General features: G+C 52.2%; 2 protein-coding genes across 3 annotated transcripts; both read right to left on the bottom strand.

Annotated features, from left to right (window-relative positions):
- Nucleotides 1-255: 255 nt before the first annotated feature.
- On the bottom strand, nucleotides 256-8,431 carry MYBPH (myosin binding protein H). Of its 2 annotated transcripts, none has more exons than XM_055581677.1 (11): nucleotides 8,108-8,431; nucleotides 7,866-8,000; nucleotides 6,976-7,143; nucleotides 4,469-4,557; nucleotides 3,917-4,112; nucleotides 3,625-3,764; nucleotides 2,908-3,067; nucleotides 1,569-1,705; nucleotides 1,273-1,459; nucleotides 915-965; nucleotides 256-394 (listed from the first exon to the last, which is right to left on the bottom strand). In XM_055581677.1, exons 1-10 carry the CDS (start codon nucleotides 8,352-8,354, stop codon nucleotides 949-951), a joined length of 1,476 nt encoding a protein of 491 aa, XP_055437652.1. In that variant the 5' UTR covers nucleotides 8,355-8,431; the 3' UTR covers nucleotides 256-394; nucleotides 915-948. The 2 variants fall into 2 exon arrangements, with proteins under 2 accessions (XP_055437652.1, XP_055437653.1); XM_055581678.1 differs by having other exon boundaries at nucleotides 317-452.
- A 2,960-nt stretch (nucleotides 8,432-11,391) lies between these two features.
- On the bottom strand, nucleotides 11,392-21,492 carry CHI3L1 (chitinase 3 like 1). Its single transcript, XM_055583531.1, has 10 exons — nucleotides 21,396-21,492; nucleotides 21,143-21,172; nucleotides 20,039-20,240; nucleotides 19,464-19,520; nucleotides 18,544-18,694; nucleotides 16,480-16,601; nucleotides 13,561-13,684; nucleotides 12,815-12,997; nucleotides 12,197-12,313; nucleotides 11,392-12,024 (listed from the first exon to the last, which is right to left on the bottom strand). The coding sequence occupies exons 1-10, from the start codon at nucleotides 21,442-21,444 to the stop codon at nucleotides 11,884-11,886; spliced, it is 1,176 nt and encodes a 391-aa protein (XP_055439506.1). The 5' UTR covers nucleotides 21,445-21,492; the 3' UTR covers nucleotides 11,392-11,883.
- Between the last annotated feature and the right edge of the window lie 1,102 nt (nucleotides 21,493-22,594).

Raw genomic sequence — 22,594 nt, forward strand, 5'->3', positions numbered from 1 at the left:
CGAGTCCCCTCCCACTGGACCTTCCTCATGGTGTCAGAGGTAGAGACTCCATCATGGGGACACATTCAGCCCGCCCTCCTGGGGACACAGTGCCCATCACGCTGATTCTCACTGTCACAGAGGCGCTGCAGCATAACACCAAACACCTTTATTCAAGTGCTTCCCGCCCAGCATACAACTCTTTGCAGGAGGGCTCCGATCTTTGCACCTTCCAGGGCTCCTGGTGTCTAGAAGCCTGTCCAGAGGCCTACTAGGCCCGCTCCCAGCGGAGGGACAGAGGCGAGGCAGGTACCAAGGAGCAAAGCCATCAGCTGTCGCTGTGGGGTGAATACCTCGGGCCTCTGAGGCGCTCGATTCTGGGCCTGGCAACCCTGACCCCTCAGGCCTGTGGCACCTGGCAAAGAACGTTTCACGAGCCCCGCTGGTAGGCAGAGCTGGGAGACGTGCACCTGCTGAAGAGGTGATAAGGGGGAGAAGGCCTCCCTTCCCGGCCCCCCTCCCCTCAGGCCCTAGACCCACAGCCCGGGCTCCAGCTCTGCCCCCCGCAGCTCTAGGATACACCCTCACCCGTCCAGAACCTCAGATCCATCTGGGAAGGGCAGTCAGGGCATGGTTGTTTCTGCTACTTTTCTGGCTGAGGAAATTATCCCACGGGGATGCCCCAGCCTAAGGTCATTCAGAGTCGGGACTAGACTCTGTCCTGTGCCTGTCCCCTGGATGCCCACGCCTTCCAGGCCTTGCCGGCATCACCCTACTGTGCTGGGTCTCCGGAGCACCACCAGGACTGCACGGGTATCTTGCCTGTGGCTGCAGATTTATACTCAGAGCTGACTGCCACCGTCCCTTCTTAAGCCCACCGCTGCTCCAGGCCTCCACCCCCAGAGGCAGGAGAGGGGGTGCATGCAGTTACTTACCTTTCTCCTCTTCACAGCTTCCACCAGAGGCTCCTCAGTGTGTGGCTGAGGCTGGGAGAGACCTGAAGGTTAGCGCTCAGGGAGGGGGCGGGTGTCTGCTGGGGACCCAAGTGCAGGGTGGGAAGTAGTGAGTCTCACACCCTCACCCCGTGAGCCGTGTGTCTAAGAGGCAGACTCCAGCCCTCCTTTTTCCACACTTGGAAAGTCCTCCTGAGAGCCTGACCTCTATTTTTACTATCCTCATCTTGCCTTGATTTTCAGCGCTCAGCCTCATCTAGTCCAGCAGGAGAAAAGATGGCTTCTCCTGGTCTCCCATGCATCGGAAGATGCCTAAAAAGCAGCCTCTCTCAGGCCTCACCTTTCACCTCCAGCCGGCAGTCCACAGACGCCTCCCCCAGCACATTGATGGCCTTGCAGGTGTAAACTCCAGAATCGAAGGGGCTGGGTTTCCGGATCTCTAGGGTGCAGACACCCTGCTCAGAGAGAGCTCGGTATTTGGGATCACCCTGGATGTCCATCTTGTTTTTCATCCAGATGATCTTGGGCTGGGGGGGCAAGGTCAGAGAGAGCTTGGAAGGGTGTGGGCCAGGATGAAGCCCCCGAAGGCCACCCTCAGGCTTAGGCAGAGTTGTCTGCAAAGATTCTTCACCTCACCTTGGGGGAAGCTCGGACACTGCAGGAGAGCTGTGTGCTGTAGCCGGGGGTGGAGGTGTGGTCAGCCAGGGGCTGAGTGAACGAGGGGGCTTCTGAGAAGTCTCGCTCAACAAAGCTTTTAGGTTTGGCAACAATATCTGGTTTCAGAGGAGAAAGAGGGGATGAGTTTGAGGTTACAGGAGGAGACCTCTTAAGACTGACCTCATCTGTTTTCCTGAAATAATCACTATAGCTTACACCTAGGTATCCCATTTAATCTACACAGCATTCCTTTGGAAGGGTATGTTTATCACCCCAGCTAACAGATGGAAAACTAAGACCCTTCATGGACGAGGGACTTGCCAATCTCACACAGTGAGCTTGTGGCTTAAGAGGTGGAAGGCCACATGCTGGTCGTGGCTCTTTGAGCAGAGAGCCAGTGGTCTGGAGGAAGGCTGAGGGCAGGCGACAGCCCACTTCACCCCTGCCTCCACCTCTGGAGCCCCAGGGCAGGACCCCAGGCTCCTGAGATCTTTGGGAAGCCAGGCACAGCCAACATGCAGGAGCAAAGACAGAGTATCTCAGAGAGGCAGAGGAAAGCCAAAACCATGGCTGGGCGAGTCACAGGGAGGCAGGGAGGGGGGTGGTACTGACTGAGGGTGGGGACTAAAAACCCAGCAAGTCCACATGTTATTTCTCTTTGTCTTTGGAGACTTTACTGGCTTTCTATTTTTAAACAAAACCTTTTTCCTAATTCTGTGCAACTTAGGCTGGTGTTTAAAAGAGTGTGCTTTCTGTGGCCCACACGGACTGTGTGGGGCCCTTAGGCCCAACGTCCAGGTGACACGCAAGGTGACAGGAAGAAAGGACCGGGAATTTCACATTTGACGCAAGAGGACCATGTGTCTATGTAGAAACAGTAAATAACCATATCTCTGTTGTCCATGTTGCTATATTAGGCTTGGGAGTTTGCTTTTAGCAAACTCGCCAGTCTACCTAACCACACACATTGTCCTTCAGAGTGGTTCTCTTGGGACGCTGTACATGAGACCCAGTGACTGCTATGATGTTGGCAGCCACGTGGCATCTTTAGCATAAGTGCAGTCTCCCAAGGGGTGCTGCTCATTTGCATGGTTAACTCTGATGTGTTTGTTATGATCAGTCAACCACATCCATCTTTTACAGTCACTCTGTGAATGTGTGTGTCCGCATAGCGGTGGCCTGGGTGTGGAGAAACAGCCAAAGTTCTGGCAAGTGGACTCCCGTGAGACGCACCCAGGGAGGGGTGCCGACACTCCAAGGGACGGAAGACGGGCATGGCGATGCCTGGCTTGCTTTCTGGTCTTGGACCCAGACCCACCTGTCTTTACGATGTGGGCGAGCTCCTTGGTGACAGCTGCCGAGGCGCTGAGTCCACACAGGTTTTCTGAGAAAACTCGGAAGGAGTAGGAGTTGCCCACGATGAGGTCGGAGACAGTGCAGCTGGTGGGGTGGCAGCGCTCGAGCACTGTGAACCATTGCTGCAAGAGCCCGGCCCCGCCGTCCTCACTCCCATGCCCTCGCCCGCCCTGCGCCCCTGGGGCCTCCTCCTCTGAGGGGCTTGGAGTGCGGAGAAGCAACTCCTGGGAGAAGGCGGCCTCTCTGGGGACCTCAGAGAATTCTAGAACCTTACTGGTCCAAGTGTGGCCAGATGACCTGCAAAGTAAGAATCACCTGGGACCTTCAGAGACGTGTAGGATCTCAGTCCCCACCTCAGACCCACTGAATTAAGACCTGCATTTTAGCAAAATTCCTAGGTAATTCACATGTACATTACATTTTCAGAAGCACTGCTTTAGAGCTTGAAGGGCCCCAGAGAACAGTCCTTGCAGTCTTCAGAAGGAAACTGAAGTCCAGAGATTAAAGAGATTTGCCAAAACCCACACAACAAGTCAGGATGGCAGTGGGCAGACCAGAAGGCCTCAGTTCCTGTACTCTCTGTGGACAGGCCTTCCCCACCACCTCGGCCACTTCCTCTCCCCCAGACCCACCTCTAGTCAGACCCTCCTCCCTAACACCCTGCTCGAGCAGGCCTCACCCCTGTCTTTTTGTCTGCCTTCTGCACCGTATAGCCCAGGAGCTCTGTGTTGCCTGTGTCCTGGGGCGGTGTCCACTCGAGGGTAGCGTTGCAGTTCCAGACATCCAGCAGTCTGATGCTCCTGGGGGGTCCAGGTTTCTCTGCAGGACCACAGAGTAAGGAGGAGGGCTGGGCTCGCAGCAACCCCTCCCTCAACACGATCGGGCTCCTATCGCTCTCTCTTGGCCTGAGCCCCCTGACCATCAGTCCTGGGGCAGGCGAACCTCAGCCCTTGCCTCGCCTGGTCCCATACCAATCACCAGGATGTTGATGGCTGCCTTGGCCTCCAGGCCTTTCAGCTGCACAGTGAGCTCATAGCAGCCTGAGTCCGAGCGCTGGGCTGAGCGGATGAAGAGGATGGAGTCCTGGTCCCCAGTGCGAACGCTCACCCGCTGGCTGTCCAGGGCATGACCGTTGTGGGTCCACAGAGCCTGAGGCTTGGGATTCCCCTGGGAGGGAGAAACTCTCTGAGTGGGAGCAGAAGGTGGCAGGCCCCCACCACCGCTCCAGGGTTCTCTGGAGCTGTGCTCAAGGGAGCTGGCCGCACCAGCCTTGCCTAGGAAGGGCAGCAGTGGCTAGAGCCACAGGTGCTTCCTAGACCCTCATCATCCGGCTGTCCAGCCGGCCCCGGGGCCACCTGTCCTATTTGCCGGCTGGAGAATCGACTGAGTCATGTGCATCTTGATGGGTGGGTCTCAGCAGACCTCCAAGGGAACCCTGACACTTTCTGGGCTCCTCCAATACACCTCAGGCGGGGCCATGTATTTCCACCCATGCTCTTACCCTGGGAGGGAGGCATACCCACCTGGAACGGGATTTGCAGGTTAATCGACTCTCCCACCTGGCGAATGTAGGTCTGACGAAGGTGGCGGGGAACACGGATCTTGGGGGCCTCTGCATTAGAACCAGAGTCTAGGCTTAGCACAGCAGGGGGGCTGCTGAGAGGCTTCTGCGGCAGGGGACGGGACAAACAGTGAGGCTGCGCCCCGCAGGCGGGCTCCTGGGATGCTCTGAGACTGCCTCCTCGTGGGCAGGACAAAGCTCACTCCCCAGATTCAGGGGCCAGAATCCCCTGAGGCCCTTGGGGAGTTGAGAGACAGGAGGTTCCAGGAGGGCAGGACCTCCACGGTGTGAACTGGTAGGCATCCCAAGCACTCCTTTGGTGCTCCAACCCTGCCAGGCTGGGATTTGCCCTACAGCCCTGGCATTCCTGGACTCCAGATGGGCCCTGCTGGCTCCCTGGCTCCCCCTGGTGGGGAGTGCGTGTGCACCTGTCGCCTGCATTCCCAGGGAGGATGGCCAACTGTCTCCTTCCTAATGCCTCTGCCCTTCTGCCTTGCTCCAGCCCAGGCCTTCAGAGATGCCCCTGTGAGACCCATTTGCACATTGCTCTGTCCCCAGTCCAGGTGAGAGAACTGGGGTCTTTCCCTTGCTAAAGGGAGCCAGAGCAGGCATACCCCCGTCCTTCTCTTTTCCCTCCCACTACCTTTCAGTCTGCAGTTGGGAGGTCCTTCCTGACACCTTACTTCCGACCCGTGCTCCGGTGGAGAACCACATTCCTGACCATCACCTCATCGGGTGCAACCACTGAAGCTGTTGGGCATTCCACGGGGAGCTGCAACACCCTTGCAACTCTCTGCCTAGGCGGGGTTGGGGTGGGGGTGGCTGAGGCCCCTCAGTGGCAAACAGGTGGCAGCAGTTGGTTAGTGGCGTGCAGGGCGGAGAGGCAGGAGACAGTGAGAAGGAACACGGTGTCTCTGAGGATTAGCTGCGCAGGCACTTGGCCCTGGGAGCACCAGGGGTGGAATGTTCCAGAGGCAGCTGCAGGGGGCCAGGAATGCTTGGCAGCTCCAGGTGGCTGAAGAGGGACAGCTGAGCAGCTGAGGACTCTAGACAGGGTCCCCACCCTGCCCTGCCCCTAAGAAGGGCCTGGCTGCTCCCTGTTTATTCACGACCTCCTCCTGCCCTCTTCTCTCCAGGAAATCCCCTTCTTTCCTGCCAGAGGAATTTTAATGGAGTAGTGGGTGCCGAGTCTAGCCGACTCCTCCAACATTAGGCCTTGAGGTGGAAGGTCCTGGCCCCAATCAGAGTCCAAACTCCTTGTGCCATCAGGGAGGGTCCAGGATGCCTGCCAACGCCCCCTTCCCAACCAGGAGGTCTCCCCGCCACTTCCAGGCTAGAATCATACTGAGCTGCCAGGTGGGACCATGTCTCACCCAGACTCAAAGATGGACATGTCCTCTGGTTTTGAAATTCACCAGAAAAGATTGCTTGCCACCTGGTGGGACAGGAATGGTCCTCTGTGGGAGTCAGTTCTGGAACTGCCACTAATAGTTTGGGTGACCTCAAGGGAGTCCTGGGGTGTCTTGGCTTGGATGGACCAGCCATGACAATCTATAATTCTATATTGCCTAGCCCTGTGGTTCCCACATCTCTCAAGCCTTAAAGCTGAAAAGTATTTCCTTGAATCCAAACTTGACTCCCTTCTGTGGCCATGAAGCCCCCTCTTTCTGGCGGCCTTGTCCAGAGCTGCGGGGTGCCCCTCTGCCTCTGGGAGAGAGGAGGGGAGGACAAGCAGGAAGGTGGAGGAGGCCTCGGGCCACCTGCTGGACCATGTCTCTTGTCACTCTGGGGCTCTGGGCTGTCCCCAGAGACCTTGGATCAGACCAAATGACTCACTGCCATTAACAGACTGAAACCCGACCAGCCTTGGGAGGGGAGCAAGGGTAGGCTTGAGGCTAATGCACCCTACAAATAGAAATCTTAGCAAGGAGACAGCAGCTGGCCTCCCAGGTTTCCAGTTCAGCACTGGCCTCTGGGGATGGAGAAACTTTCACAGGTCTTTTGCAGGGTGTTCGTCTTCTTTCCACTAGGGACTTGGTACAGTAAGAGGCAAACAAAGATTTTTCTCTGTTCCAAAACCTTTGGGAGACTCTGGAACCCAGGTCATATGAAATGAGCAGAAAATGAGCTTCTATGGCTGCTGAAGGGATTACAATTAGATAGGAAGAATGAAATGACTCTAAGTGTTGGGACTCTGAGCAGGTGACCGGGGCAGCGTGAGCTTTCATTTCTGGGGGTCGGGAAGCCCTTCCTCCAATGCTTGCAAGCCGGACCACCCAGAAAATTGACCTCTTTGACCTCCAGAGACTCCTTGCTGCTGAGGAACCTGGAACTTTCTTAAGGCAAGATGGCGCCAGCAGGTGGCTTGTGCATGTGGGTGTGGGGAAGCGACTCTATCCATTGGGCTCCTTTTCACCATCCATTAGCTAAGGTGCCTGGGAAGGACTGGGGAGCAGGGATGGGCTTTACCAATGGTCTCCTGGATGTGGACGAGCCGCTCCAGCACCGCTGGTGGGCCAGCCCCTGCAGAGCTCACTGCAGCCACGCGCACGAAGAACTTGTCACCTACAGCCAGGTTCCGCAAGGTCTGCTGGGTCACCATCATGGGCCGGGCATTCACAGGCACCCAGTCCACGGCTGAGAGGAATGAAGACAGTACAAGGCCCTGGCCCCATGGCCGCCGGCACCCTTTCTCAGTGGGGCTTCCCTTCTCACTGACGGTCTGGGGAAGCTGGCCTCCCTTTCTGGGCCTTATTTTCCTTTTGCTCTCCCTCCTTGACTTCTCATGTATCAAATGGCATCAAAGACACCTTGTGTCAGAACCTTTGAGTGGTGGCCAGAGACGGGTTTCCTGAAGCCCAGAGAGGCTTGGACACGTTCACCAAGTCACACAGCAAGGCGGAGGCAAAGGCAGGAGCCGGACTGAACTTGCCTGCCGCGGAGGTGGACAAGATGGCGGCATCAGGAGTTTGGCCACAGCCCCGCTCCTTCTCCTCACTGTCTCTTGTTCTAACTTAGCCCTCTCCCTCAGCTTCTTTACAAGCAGGGTCCTCTGAGACTCAGAACCTCCTTAATTCTTACAGAGGAGAACCGCAGTGTCACCGACCATTTTACCCTTGTTACTCAGAGGCTTCCTGAAGCTGGAGGACAAGGCACCTGCTGAGGCCCCTTGGATGCCCTCCTGCTTTCAGAGATGCGTAGGTGAGCAAGACGCTGTCCGTGAGGCTTAAGCAGACTGCCTCCACTCCCGCTCTGCATCTCCCTCTGTTCTGACTCAACTGCAGAGTCTGGGGGCTTGTCCCTAACTGCCCCCCAGGCCCACCTCCCCTCCGTATACGAGGGCTTAACCCGGAGCTCACCTCCCTCTCGACGGAGTTCCAGCATATAGCCCTGAAGCCCCAGCCTCCCCAGCCTCTCTGGAGGCTCCCAGCTCACAGTCACCGAGCTGTCACTCACATCCTCCACGGCCAGCAGCAGCGGGGCACTGGGGACATCTGAGGGAGAAGCAGGGGGCGGTGAAGGGGTTTGCAGCCGAGACCTTGCCCCCCACCGCTCCCTGCCATGACTGCCTCCCCCCTCCGCCAGCCCCAGCTCTCATCACCTTCACGTGGAAGTGCAGGGTCAGTGGCTGCAGGGCCTGTGGGGGCTGTAGAGGCTGCGGGGTCAGGAGGCTGACGGGCAGACTTCTGTGGGTCAGAAGCCTGCTGTCCCCCGGGAGCCTGCTCCCCCCCAGGAGCCTGCGTAGCTGCCGTGTCTCCAGAGGGCTCTGTAAGGGGCACATGTGCAGACTCAGAGGCGGTCTCCTCCAGACCACAGGCAGGGGCCTTCGAGGTGGCTTTTTCTGTCATTGCAGTGCCCGCTGGAGGGTCAAGCTGGAGTGTGCAGGGATTAGCACTGGAGGAGCTGTGCTTCCAGGGTGCCTGGGACTACCTAGGTCCAGTCTTATATAGTCAGGGGGCTGCCCCACCCCCAAGCAAATGTTCCCAGCTGTGGGGTCAGGTCAGGCAGGGGGACTGAAGGGAGAGGGAGGCGCATAGGCCAGGAATAGCTCTGGGGGAGGAACTGCAAGGGTCCCTTGAGGAGCACACAACCTCGTCCATCATCCCGATTGAATCTTAGAGACAGGGTTCTTGTGCCCAGATGGGAGGAGGGCACAGATCAGTGAGATGGGACCTTGCCAGGAGGCTGTGCCAGGGGTCAGGGCATTGGGAACCAGAGCTTCCATCTGGATAATGAACCCAGATCAGGCTCTGTGTGTTTGGCCTCTGTGGGGCCACTTGTGCTCAGGGCTTCTCGGCTTGGGTGCACACAGCCTGAAGCAGCCTTCTCTCAGAGCACTCCCAACTTTGTTCCTGGGCTCCCACACTCCCCTAGTCCTCATATTCCCTGGGAATTTTCACTTGGGCTCTATGAGGCTGAGGGCCTAGAGAGGGAGGGAGCTGAGATGCCCAAAGTGGGCTGGATTGCAGGAAGTCTTCTAACAATGGGACCCCAGGAAGGGAGTCCAAGGCCCCAGGTTACCCAGCCTCTCAAATTCCTGCTCTGGACCTCAGTTTCCTTGTCTGTTACAGAGGGCACTATGACAGTCCCCTAGCCCTTGGGGTGAAATCAAGTCGTAAGACAGATCTGGAAGCGATCTTGGAGGAGGACAGCACTCAGAGACTTCTAGAGTCCTCGAAGCAGAACATGGCATGGACATTTGTGTGCCACGGGGGAAATGAGGCAGGTATGGCCAGATTTCTAGTCACTGAGTCATTCATCCAATAAAACATTAAGATATGTTGCTGGCAGGAGTGTAGATGGGAGCAATCTCTTTGAAAAAAGTGAGATGGTATCTAGTCAAACTGAAAATGTGTGACCCAGCAATTACAGTCCCAGAAACATGCATGTAAACATTCACAGCAGCATTGTGTATAACATTAAAGTTGGAGAACACAGCTCTGCCTCAACAGAGGAATGCATAAATAAGTGGCATATATGTGCACCTATAAACCAAAAATGGAATAAAATGAGCAAACTTCAGCTACACGGTTGATCTAACAGACATAACAGGGAGCGAAAGAAGCTGGGCACAGAAAGTGATGCGACCCCATTCATACTCAATTCAAACACGGGCAGCACCAGCTCTCTTCTTCAGGGAGCATCTTTAGGTGATAAGACCACAAAAGAAGTCAAGGAAGATTAGGATAGTGCTTGCCTCTGGGTGGAGGGACAGAGATATGGAGTTTCAGAGGCACAAATGAGGTCTTGTTTCCTGTCCTGAGTAGTAGTTATACAGCCTTTCACTATATAGTAATTCTTTAAATTAAAAAAAAGAAAATACATTTTGTGCACTCTTCAGCATGTATGATATATCCTACCATTTTAAAATCAATGCCCGTGTAATTTATTTCAAGCCATCAGTCGCGTTCACACTCTGCCCCTTCCCCAGCGCTGAGGGCACAGGAGTGTGGTGGCCACGTCCCATGGTGGCTGTCCTTGTTGGGAAAGGCAGTGGAGGGCCTCAGGAGCCTCTCCATCCTGCCCTGCTTGGGTGCCCGGGCCCTCTGCTGGGTGAGTCAGAGTCCTGCCAGGCAGGATTTAGGTCCTGGAGACCCGATCCCCATCCCTGGCCTCTGACTCTGCAGCTATAAGTGAATGTGACTAACTCTGTGGGACCCTGAGTCAGCCCTGCAGAGCCTGTCCCAGGATGGGGGAAGGGTGGCCGGGGGAGATGGGGAGGTGGGTAGCTGCACTGGAGGACTCACAGCTCCTGGCATTTCAAAGACCCCAGTGTGGTGGGGGGGGCTGTGGGCACAGATTGGGAATGCTGGGCCCACTGGCCAGCAGTGAAATGCCAGGCAACCTTGAAGCTCTGGCCAAGTTCTCACTCTTTGCCTTTAGCTTGGCAGTGACCTTGGGATTAGTTGCTTCTGCCCTGCTCCAGCTAGTTCAGATTTCAGGGAGGCCGATAGGTATTTCCTTTCCCCACACCTCAAACTAGTGCCACAAACCACTGGGCCAAGTCACAGATAATTCACACATCCGGGAATCCATAAATAAATTCTCTTTGATTTTGGAGCATGCAGATGAACTCTGGATACAAAGCTTGTCCAAGGTTCTTGGAGTGTGCAGGAACTGTTAAGAGCATCTGTACTTCATGAAGACTGGAAGCTTGGCTGATCTTCTGAGCTCATCCTGTCTGACCCACACTGTCTCATCTGGCCCCCACCTTGTGTCCCAGGCTGGGCCAAGGAGCCTTGATTTCTGCATGGGCTGAGGGCTAAGTGTGTCCTGAGAGGAAAGAGACAGAGGCCTAGGCTACAGCCCTACGACATCTGACCAATTTCAGTCCAGCAATGAAAAGGGCTCTTCTAAGGTGATGAGCAACTGCTCACTGAGAGTGTTAGGGGAGCTTGGAAGGCCAGCTCTCAAGATCTGCAGAGACTCTAGACCAGGGATTGTGGGACAGTGTGTGAGGTAACATTGGTGTCTCCTCCTACCTCTGAGTCCAGGGTCAGGGCTCTCTAACCTGGCCCTATATTGGCTCCTACCCCTCCCCAGGGTGAGAAGAGATGAAGGGCTGGAATTAAAGGGTTTCCTTTCTAGTGCCTGCTAGCCCCTGGAAACAGAAAAGGCTTCTTTCAACAAAGAACCATATACAGAAGTCTGGATGACAATGAATTTAAGATCTAGAAGGCCTCCAGCACTCTTGGGTTAAGCCCACATCCGATGAATCTGGTGATGCTTGCCACTTTGGGGGGTGCCCTGGAGGCAGCAGAGGACAGGGTGGTCTCACTTTCTGCACCTCAGGGCTCTCTCAAGTCTGAGAGAAAGGATTCCAGAAGAGAGGTGGGAGGTGAGCCCAGTGGGCCACAGATACTGAAGCAAGTGCCAACAACGGGTGAACCGTGGTGCTTTATTGAGCAGGTCCAGAACCAGCAGGGGGAAGTGGGATGGAGGTACAGTTATGTTCCCGGGAAAAGGTTTCAAGCCAGGCCTTGCAGACGGTGTAATTACTGTGGTTGCTGCTTCTTATAAGGCTGTGTGGCAGCCGAGCTTGCCAAAATGGCGTCCTTAGGCGTCAGGCCCAGGAGTAAGCAAGGGGAAGAAATCTCCTGGTGTCGGGCTTGGCGCTGCTGAGCATTCTTGTTCGTCAGCAGATTTGTGCTGACCCTGTGCTGTGCGCTGTGCGCTGTGCTGGCCCCACAGCCCCACCCCAGCCTGCCCCTCAACCAGAGCTGAGCTCAGACTGCGGAGCCTTGGCCCTCACATGGGCCCAAGGAAGGCAGGCTGAGGCTCAGTGGGGCCCCAGCAGGGCAGGAGATCAGGCTTCTGGTCAGTCAGAGCCAAGTGTGAGAGGCATCTCTGCCCCACTGTGAGCCCAAGGGCAGAAGGCTACACCCCAGCAAGCACATCCTTGATGGCATTCGTGAGAGGAAAGGCCAGGTTCTGCCCACAGAAGGTGCCCCGGAAGTCATCCAAGTCCAGGGCCCACACCATGGCGCCAGCCAGCTGCCTGTTCTTCAGGTACCGTGCCTGGTGGGGAGACCCAAGGTGGGCGTGGCTGGGTTCCCGTGCCAGGGTGCACATGGGGGCATGCTATCTAGACGACACTGGGACCGAAACACCCCTGTAGCCAAGCCCCACCCTCAGTGCAGGGGGCGTCCCTCTCGCTTTTCATCTGGGGGGTATGGCCTTGTGAACATACCTTGTTTTTGACGCTCTCCTGGTCATCATATGCCACCCACTGGTTGCCCTTGGTGGCATAGGGGACCTGCTGGTCACGGAATCTATGGGTGGTGGCTCCGTGGAGGAAGTCACAGATCTGAGCAGAGAACAGGGCAGGGGTGGCTGGAGAGCTGTGCTGAGACGTTGCCGGTCACTGGGGGGATGTTACCCCCCAAATCTATTGCAGCCCCTTGCTTCATCCTGCAGGTTGCACCTGCCCCCTAGAACCTGCAGATTTCATGCAACTTTACTTAAAACAGATGCAAATATCCCAGGGTTCTGTGGCTGCTCTCCACTGACACTGAGGACTGGCCAAGGCAACTCAGAGCAGCAGAAGTTGGGTCAAAACAAAACAGAACCTCCCTCTTGGCCATTGCTTTTTCCTGGGCCAAAAGGAAGGCCCCAACTTGGTGGCCAGAGGGGATGAAGACTTGATGTGCCTGCCCTCCTCCTCCCTCTTCTCTAGAGTGCTAAGTCTGCTGGAATTTTTTTTAATTTTTTTTAATTTTCAAAGGAGTAAAATGGGGGTGATTTGGAGGGCCAGCTTCCCCAGGGTTGCTGATGCTGTGGGAAATCTTACCTTCTTCCTAGCTCATACCTCATAATAGGCAAGGATCCCTTTCTCCTTGGTGAACTGGCCTGGTATTCCCGGCCCTGAGATGGGGGCTCCCACATCTGTCTTGGAAGAGGCCAGAGTGTAGCTCTTCCCAAAAGTGGGGATACCCATCACCAGCTTATTGGCTGGAGCCCCCAGCCTCAGCATGTAGCTCACAGCATAGTCCTGGGTGTGGGAAGGGCGGGACAGTTTGAGCAGTTAGTCTAGGAGGGAAAAGGTCGTGCAATTCCCACTGCTGCCTTGAAAGGAGTTCCAGATCTATATGCATCTGGAATTCCCTTCCTTCCGGAAACTTATAATGTCAGTCTAAAAAGCACTGTACAGTTTCCATCTCAAAGAAATCCTCTCAGGTATAGGAAAAGATGCTGTTTCGTAGTTGCAGAAATCAGGTGCCTGGCTCACATTTCACAGCAATCAAATGGCAGGGCTAGACTAGACTCTTGGCTTCTCAGCCCCCAGCCCTCTTTTGCTGTCTCCCACCTGCCCTGTGCCTTCACCCTATAGGCCCGTCAGGAGATATCTTGATTCTTTATGTACGTATCACCTCCTCAGTTCCCAGAGCCATGGAGAATGCATGAACTTTGCACCTCAGATTCCTCATCTGTGAAGTGGGCCCCTAACCCCTCCCTTACAGGTTTACCAAGCAGTGGAGAGGTTGGTGTGTGAGCTCTGGCAGGCAGCAGGCGTTTGTGGCCCCCTCTCAGCCTTCCCTCCTTTGGGAAACTCACAGCATTACTGAATCTGTCAGAACTTGCATCTTCCTGGCCTCGAAACAGGGGGCTGTGATGTCCTACTGTCTGGCGCCAGGCTCCATGAAAGTCATAGGTCAAAAGGCTGATGAAGTCCAGGTGTCTATAGAAGAGTGGATGCAAGGCAAGGAGAAAAGTTTAAAAGCACACCACCCCAACAGGATGTGAGCAAGAAAAACAGGCAGTCATTAATCCAAAATCTGGTAGAACCCAGTGACCAGACTAGGCTGCTGGACCTAGGCTCCTGCTCAGGGTCCCACAGGAGCATTCAAAGCAAGAACAGGGCTCTTCCTGTCTGCACCCAGGACACAAGTGGGAGCTGCCCTCCAGCACATCTCAATCCCTACTCTCCAACCACATTCATCTTTGAGAAAGCAGATTAATATCATCAGTAACTAGCCTTGTGGGGAAAGAGCAGGACCAAAGGATGGCCTGAAACTATGATTCCTTGTAATAGGGAGTAAGCTTTCTACACACACAGATTAGGGGTCTCCAGGTGGATTGCATGAATATGAGCTTTAGGTGTTTGGGGCAAATAATTGAGAGCCACCTCATTCCCACCCTCTAAGTGATCAATGATCACTTGACCACCCTCAGTGATCAAGGCAAAGAAATAGAGGAAAACAATAGAATGGGAAGGACTAAAGATCTCTTCAAGAAAATTAGAGATACCAAGGGAATATTTCATGCAAAGATGGGCACAATAAAGGACAGAAATGGTATGGACCTAATAGAAGCTGAAGATATTAAGAAGAGGTGGCAAGAATACACAGAAGATCTACACAAAAAAGATCTCCATGACCCAGATAACCACAATGGTGTGATCACTCACCTAGAGCCAGACATCCTGGAGTGCAAAGTCAAGTGGGCCTTAGGAAGCATCACTATGAACAAAGCTAGTGGAGGTGATAGAATTCCAGTTGAGCTATTTCAAATCCTAAAACGTGATGCTGTGAAAGTGCTGCACTCAATATGCCAGCAAATTTGGAAAACTCAGCAGTGGCCACAGGACTGGAAAAGGTCAGTTTTCATTCCAATCCCAAAGAAAGGCAATGCCAAAGAATGCTCAAACTACCGCACAACTGCATTCATTCCACACGCTAGTAAAGTAATGCTCAAAATTCTCCAAGCCAGGGTTCAACAGTACATGAACTGTGAACTTCCAGATATTCAAGCTGGATTTAGACAAGGCAGAGGAAGCAGAGATCAAATTCCAACATCTGTTGGATCATCGAAAAAGCAAGAGAGTTCCAGAAACACATCTACTTCTGCTTTATTGACTATGCCAAAGCCTTTGACTGTGTGGATCACAGCAAACTGTGGAAAATTCTTAAAGAGGTGGGAATACCAGCCCACCTTACCTGATTCCTGAGAAATCTATATGAAGGTCAAGAAGCAATAGAACTGGACATGGAACAACAGACTGGTTCCAAATAGGGAAAGGAGTATGTCAGGTTCTATACTGTCACCCTGCTTATTTAACTTATATCCAGAGTACATCATGTGAAATGCTGGGTTGGATGAAGCACAAGCTGGAATCAAGACTGCTGGAAGAAATATCAACAACCTCAGATATGCAGATGACACCACCCACGAAGAAGAAATAAAGAGCTTCTTGATGAAAATGAAAGAAGAGAGTGAAAAAGCTGGTTTACAACTCAAAATTCAAAAAACTAAGATCATGGCATCCGGTCCCATCACTTCATGGCAAATAGATGGGGAAACAATGGAAACAGTGAGAGACTTTATATTTTGGGCTACAAAATCACTGCAGATGGTGACTGCAGTCATGAAATTAAAAGATGCTTGCTCCTTGAAAGAAAAGCTATCACCAATCCTAGACAGCATATTAAAAAGCAGAGACATTACTTTGCCAACAAAGGTCCATCTAGTCAAAGCTATGTTTTTTTCCAGTAGTCATGTATGGATGTGAGAGTTGGACTATAAGGAAAGCTGAGTGCTGAAGCATTGATGCCTTTGAACTCTGGTGTTGGAGAAGACTCTTGAGAGTCCCTTGGACTACAAGGAGTTCCAATCAGTCCATCCTAAAGGAAATCAGTCCTGAATATTCATTGGAAGGACTGATGCTGCCACTGAAGCTGAAGCTCCAATACTTTGGCCACCTGATGGGAAGAATTAACTCATTTGAAAAGGCCCTGATACTGGGAATAATTGAAGGCAGGAGGAAAAGGGGATAACAGAAGATAAGATAGTTGTATGGCATTACCAACTTGATGGACCTGAGTTTGGTAATGGACAGGGAAGCCTGGCATGCTGCAATCAATGGGGTTGCAAAAAGTCAGACACGACTGAGTGACTGAACTGAAGTGATCAATTAAAGCAATTAAAACAATGAATCTACATGTGCCTGAGACCCTAAAGAAGATTCTAGTCAGAGTGAAGAGTCTTTGTCTCTTACTCTTGGGTTTCCTAAGATCCATGTTTTGTTCCACCAAGAAATCAAGCTGCTTGGCTGGAGACTGCACATCGCCACATGCATAAGGAGGCAAGGCGAGGAGAAGGGACAGGTGGACAAGAAAGGGGAGTCTCTGCAAGACAGAGTCCCTTGAGGACTCTCCAGCAGCCTAGAAATGAAAGGTATTATTAACTGCTGCTTTGCCCTTCCAGAGACTAGTGACTGGCTCATTTATATAACTCTCTCTACTTCTTTTCCCACAAACATACATTCATAGCAATTTTCTCAATTGGTCAGCACAATATCCCAAGTGAAAAGGAAAGATAGGGATTATTATACCCCTTTTGACAGATAGGAAGGCTGAGGCACAGAGAAGTGATGTGACTTGCTCAAAGTCACTCATCTCTGGAGAAATTGGGACCAAAAGCCTGGTCTTCTTATTGTACACAGACTGCCAAGGCGGAGTAGGTCAGGAGACTCACCGGGATATCTGGGCGATGTCATAGCCTCTGTCAATAGCAATCTTCCCTGCAGGCACTGCTGCGCTGAGCAGGAGCTGCTCTGTGCCTGCTTGGGCTTCCCTTACAAACTCAGCCTTCATTTCCTGGTTGGGAGAGAGGCAGGTGAGTGACAGCAAGCCTTGTGGAGAAAGATCTTTGAGGATGTCATTGGCCTTCCCTGTCTGCTGTAATCTCCAACCAGACCGGAGCTTAGTGGGAATGATAAAGTGGTCCCATCTGCAGGCTCACCCATCCTTTTCCTAAAAACAGTTTGGGCCAGTCTCATCCCTACACCCCATGTGTACTCATCAGTATTCCATTTTTCTTTATCCTGCAGGGACCATGAGAATAAAGAGTGATCCCGCTTGGTCCACAGATAGAGCTGGAAGACATTTGCTGTTGGTCTGTGCTTTGTTTAAGGTAGTAAATGAGAACACAAAGTTAAAGTGATTCATACTGACTGCTGTTCAGTCTGTTGTTCTACTCTGTTCAGTCGCCAGGCTGTGTCTGACTGTTTGCGACCCCATGGACTGCCGCACACCAGGCTTCTCCATCCCTCACCATCTCTTGGAGTTTGCCCAAGTTCATGTCCATTGAATCAGTGATGCCATCCGTCTATCTCATCCTCTGTCCCCCCCTTCTCCTCTGCCTTCAATCTTTCCCAGCATAGGGTCTTCTCCATTGAGTTGGCTCTTCACATCAGGTGGCCAAAGTATTGGAGCTTCAGCTTCAGTGTCAGTCCTTCTAATGAATATTTAGGATCAATTTCCTTTAGAATTGACTGATTTGATATCCTTGTAGTCCAAGGGACTCTCAAGAGTCTTCTCCAACACAACAGTTTGAAGCATCAATTCTTCAGTGCTCTGCCCTCTTTCTGGTCCAACTCTCACATTCGTACATGACTACTGGAAAGACCATAGCCTTAATTATATGGACCGTTGTCGGCAATGTGATGTCTTTGCTTTTTAATACACTGTCTAGGTTTGTCATAGCTTTCCTTCCAAGAAGCAACCATCTTCTAATCTCACGGCTGCAGTCACCATCCACAGTGATTTTAGAGCTCAGGAAGAGGAAATCTGTCACTGCTTCCACCTTTTCACCTTTTGTTTGCCATGAAGTGATGGGACTGGATACCATGATCTTCTTTTTTTTGATGTTGAGTTTTAAGCCAGCTTTTTCACTCTCCTCTTTCACCCTCATCAAGAGGCTCTTTGGTTCCTCTTTGCTTACTGCCATTAGAGTGGTATCATCTGCATATCTGAGGTTGTTGATATTTCTCCCGGAAATCTTGATTCCAGTTTGTAATTCACCCAGTCCAGCATTTTGCATGATGTGTTCTGCATATAAGTGAAATAAACAGGGTGACAATATACAGCCTTGTCATACTCCTTTCTCAATTTTGTACCAGTCAGTTGTTGAGATTCTAACTGTTGCTTATGGACCCACATAGTTCCTCAAGAGACAGGTAAGATGGTCTGGTATTCCCATCTCTTTAAGAGTTTTCCACAGTTTGTTATGATTCACACAGTGCAAGGCTTTATTGTAGTCAATGAAAAACAAGTACATGTTTTTCTGGAATTCCCTTGCTTTCTCTATGATCCAGCAAATGTTACTGATACTGTGAACAATTTGTTTGATTGCTCTGCCCCTAGGGTAACTAGAGATGCTTGGGCTGCCCCCAGATGGAGTTGAGTATCCCTGATTTAGTGCATGCTTGGGAGTGCACAGTGTCAGTTTGAGAATGAATAGAGGACAATGATGCTCGACTAAGTGGCAGTGAGGAGTAGGTGCCCCGGTTAGTGGACGCTGCCTCTTAGAACCCCAGCCCACCTCCCCCTGTTTTCAGAGGATGTCTTCCCTGCTGTGTCAGACCTCAGGACACAGGCCTGTTTGTCTTACCTTTGGTCCAGATCTCAGGACTCTGCAGCAAGGAGGCTTTAGTCTCCCTTTGCCTGCCTCAGGAGAACATGCCCGAAGATAGCTTCCTCCCTCCCCACTCCTTGGTGCTCCCCACCTCCCTGCCCCTTTCCCCGACCCGACCAGCACCTTGACCAGAGTGGTGAGATGCCGCTTGTCTCTCCACCCGGGGTAGAGCCATGCTAGGTCCAGTCCATCAAAGCCATGGGTCCGCAGAAATGGTGGCACCGACTTGATGAAAGTCCTGCGACTCTGCGTCTTGGAAGCTATCTTGGAAAATCTAGAACCAAAATCACCACAGTAGAGTGCTCAGCACCAAAATGCTGGGTGCCTTGGCCCCTTGGAGTGGTCTCTGGGGCATGTGCAGCTGGGAGCCTGAACTCACACAGCTATAGGAGGGCATGGTTTGGACAGGACCCACTTCTAATCATCTTATTAATAGAAAGAACATGTGCTTTATAATCAGATATCCCTGGCTCTGTCACCTAGTAGCCAAGCCATTTTGAGAAGATTATAACCTGAGTCTTAGTTTCCTCATCTGTAAAACAGGCATAAATGTAATATCTCACAGTGCTATTATGAGGATTACATGTGATGGTGGTTGGACAGGATGCCTGACACATAGCAACCACTCAATAAATGAGAGCTGTTATAGCCATTACTTTAACTCTTTTTAAAGCTGCTCCAACTCTACCCACTCCAGGAAGTCCTCCCAGGGTCTCCACTCCCAAATTCCCATTCATTCCATCTTGCTCCTTCCAACCCTTAGGACAGTATCCCCTCAAATTTCTTTGTTTTCATGTCTGAGAAGTAGTAAAAAGAGCATTGGCAAGAAATCAGAACATTGACTGCCATCTTGCTGTGTGTCTCTTGGCAAGTTCCTTACCCTTTCTGAGCTCTGATTTCATGATTGCATGTGATACAAACTCCTGACAACCATTCACGTCCCTGTGCCTGACCATTCTGGGGTCCCTGTGACCTTCATCCCACGGATGTAGAGAAACCTATGCTTCCTCTTATCCCATCATCCTCTGGGGGATGCATCCTACCTTTGAGAACCAAAGTTCCATCCTCCAACAGATAGGAGGGTCTTCAGCTTGGGGTTCCTGTGGGGCACAGAGAGGCAGGAAGGCTGGGGTTGAGTGAAGTTGCCGTGACATGGGGTAACCCCATGTTTAGGAAGCTGTAGTAGGCTTCTAGCTTTGGGTAGAGGCTGAATCAGGCCTCCAAGGCCCTTCCAACCTTGAAATTCACTATTCTAAGGTTTTCTAAGTATTTATGGCACATATTCTGAGATGTGTTGCCCATTTTTGTTCCCTCCAGTGGGAAGCCACAATATGGCAAAATAGAACCATGAACATTTTCTCTGTGGAGAGGCACCTACAGGGGACAGAGAGAGTTCCTTCTCCCAGGGGAGTTCAGCTATGCCTTTTTCTGCAGGCTTCTTCTATACCCTGACCTCTGCCCTCATCACTTCCTCCCATTTGAGCCAAGGCTCTCCAATTCTCCACCCAGAAGTGAGTCCTGGGGACCTTGCCCATCCCCTTGAGCAGGCGTACTCTACCCTGAAAGCAGCCCTCCTAACCTCCATCCTTCTCCTGCCCTGGCTAGTCAGTGGCCCAACCTGTTCTTGAGCGTGTTCAATGTGTCATAGAGCGTCACGTCATTCCACTCCCAGGTGTCGATCTCATTGTTGCTTATGTTGGCAAAGCTGTAGATGACATGGGTGCACAGGAAGGGGTCGATGGCGTCTGGGAAGCAGCTCCCATCACCCTCCCGGTACTGGGACCAGCTGGTGTAGTAGCAGATCAGCTTGTATGCAGCACCTGAGGAGAAAGCTAGGGTGAGCCCTGGGCCAAGGTTGAGCCAGGGACCCTCTGGCTGGGGCCCTGAGCTGAGCACCAGTGGGGTTTTGGGGAGGGGTGGGATGGATGGGTAGAATTGTGAGCATAGTTAAAATTCTCAGTGAAAGCAACTGGCTCAAGGGAGTTCTCTGTCTGGTGAAAATAAAACCTATTTTGAAAATGCTTAGGAAAGATCAAAGTATATAAATATACTGCAGACTAAGAACAGAACACTGTAGGGAGTGAGGAGGCTCTGATGAATAAAGATGAGATGGGACTTGGTACAAGTAAGGAAGGTTCCCTGGAGGCTTTGAAGGAAAGGAGTGGCCTAGCTCCAAACAGCCAGTGTTAGAAGACCTTTGCCTTTCAGGAGTCCTTGGTCTGAGAGGCTCTGGCCTGTCTCTTCTCTGCCTTCATGGGGAAGGTACCCCTGACTTGTAACCCACCCAGAATGGCAGTCTCCGGGCCCCTCAGTCCATCCCCCTAGCTGAGACACAATAACCCAGTGGGCTGGAAAGTTCCTGCTCTCTTCTTTTTCTAATTTCTGCTGCTGCGGAGCAGGCCTCTTCTGCCCTCTTGATTGGAGTGGGCATCACTCATACACGCTATTCCTGGGCTCCTGTTAGTGGTTCCCACTAGGCTATTGGTTGAAGCCTTCTTTGAACCTGAGCCTTTGAAAGCTTTTAATTTTGAAAAATAGTAAATATACAGAAAAGTAGAGAGTAGTATAATAAACATCTATATACTCATCACCTTGGTTTAACAAATGCTAATGTTTCTGAGCCATTTGCATCACAGAAGAAACTGGGAAAAAATGCCAAGTTCCCTTCCATATAGCCCTCACCACACCCCCACCTTCCATGAGTTAAAAGAAGGTTACTTACAGCTCTGGAGCAGCACCAGGACCACAAAACCTGAAGGGAAATCCAGGATGAGACCCCCTGCAAGCACCTCTGGTCCTCCCTCCTGCTCCCTGCACCCACCCTCCACCGCCACAGAATCCAGGGCCTCCTCACACCAGGAACCTCCTCTCTCTCCCCTGGCTCTGCACCGCCCCTTCTCCCGCCCACTGCCTCTCCCCACAGCAGGTAGGAGGCCAGTCTCTGCAAGCAGTAGCTCTGCGGCCAACCCAGAGACCTGTCTGAGCCACCCTCAGCCCCATCCTGGCTGCAGCAGAGGAGGGCATGGCGCGGCCTCTTCCTGTGCCTTCAGGTTCCTGCTCCCCAGCTGCCTGAGCAGGACACTTCCTGGGCCTCCAGCTTCCTCTTATACGTACCCTTCTCCACTCCCCTGCACCACAATCCTCCCTTTACTGGAAACCGAGCTGTGTGTCAGTGAAGGAACTGGCAGACTGTGAAGTGGCGGGGGAGGAGCACTGTGGGCCCCAAGAGGTGGATTGGGAAACCCTGGAGAGTCTTGAAAACTTGGGCCAAGTCTTCCTGAGGCATCTGCCAGTAGAACAGCCATTAGAAGGATGATCTGGGGGCTCCTGGGCCCAGTGACTCAGCCTCCCACTCACTTTTCTCCAAAAGTCAGCAGTTCCCCTGCTTTTCTGGCAACCCCTACCTTTGCCTCTCCAGCCCTCTGTCCAGGCCTTTGGCCAGGCTGAAACTGGGCACAATTGAATTCTGCAACCCACAGCACCTCCAAACAAGGCTGTTATTTCTTCTCTCCCTGATCCCGGCATCACCCTGCCTGACCTCCTCTCCTCCTCTCCAAGCCTGCTTCCCATAGCAGCCTGAAGGTCAAGGTGAGGGCCAGAGAGCCTTTCAGCAACTGACATGCTGATTGTTTAACAAGAAAAGCTAGGGAGGAGTGGGAAGTTGCTGAGTGGCACTCTGAGACCTGCTGCTGCTTTCCTTCCTTTTGAAATGCCAGTTACAATGAATGAGAAAGAATTTGGCAAGTCTGGGGCTTCAGTGAAATACCAAGAAGTAAAAATGCAGACAATTCAGTTTCCCTCAGGAGCAGATAATCTCAGATCAATAACCTCCATTCCCTTAGCTCCTCTCTTTTGAAACCCAAGTGTAATGATACCACCCCTTTCTAGATCCCTTGGCGATTTTTTTTTTTTTTTTTTGGTCACTCTTCAGATAAGAACAAAACTTCTTAACAAGGCTCTGCATGATTTGTCCTATTTGTGGATACATTTTGAGCCAAAGATCCTGGACAACTCCATTCTTCGTAGGCTACAAATGAATTAATAGGCAGGGAGTGAAAAATCCAGAACTCCAGTTGCTGGAATAGGTCAGAGGGCTTCTCAATAGATACCTTTACTTTGACACTAACATTCGGTACTAATCTGATGTTAGCCACACTGGTTTCACAGCCCTCTC

This window comes from Bubalus kerabau, chromosome 5 (assembly GCF_029407905.1).
Source record: "Bubalus kerabau isolate K-KA32 ecotype Philippines breed swamp buffalo chromosome 5, PCC_UOA_SB_1v2, whole genome shotgun sequence".
Taxonomy (NCBI): domain Eukaryota; kingdom Metazoa; phylum Chordata; class Mammalia; order Artiodactyla; family Bovidae; genus Bubalus; species Bubalus kerabau.

Bases quoted from the DNA above. Each gene is read 5' to 3' on its own strand.
- MYBPH (XM_055581677.1), bottom strand. From the start codon at position 8,354: ATGACAGAAAAAGCCACCTCGAAGGCCCCTGCCTGTGGTCTGGAGGAG. The intron at 4,113-4,468 runs GTGGGTATGCCT...TCTCCCTCCCAG, and splicing joins ACCTGCAAATCCCGTTCCAG to GGGAATCCCAAGCCTCAGGC. The intron at 1,706-2,907 runs GTGGGTCTGGGT...CTCTGAAACCAG, and splicing joins CGCCCACATCGTAAAGACAG to ATATTGTTGCCAAACCTAAA.
- CHI3L1 (XM_055583531.1), bottom strand. From the start codon at position 21,444: ATGCCCTCCTCTGCTGCAGCCAGGATGGGGCTGAGGGTGGCTCAGACA. The intron at 20,241-21,142 runs GTAAGTAACCTT...CTTTCTCCTCAG, and splicing joins CCTGGTGCTGCTCCAGAGCT to GTGCTGCATACAAGCTGATC. The intron at 19,521-20,038 runs GTTGGGCCACTG...TGTGCCCCACAG, and splicing joins TTGAACACGCTCAAGAACAG to GAACCCCAAGCTGAAGACCC.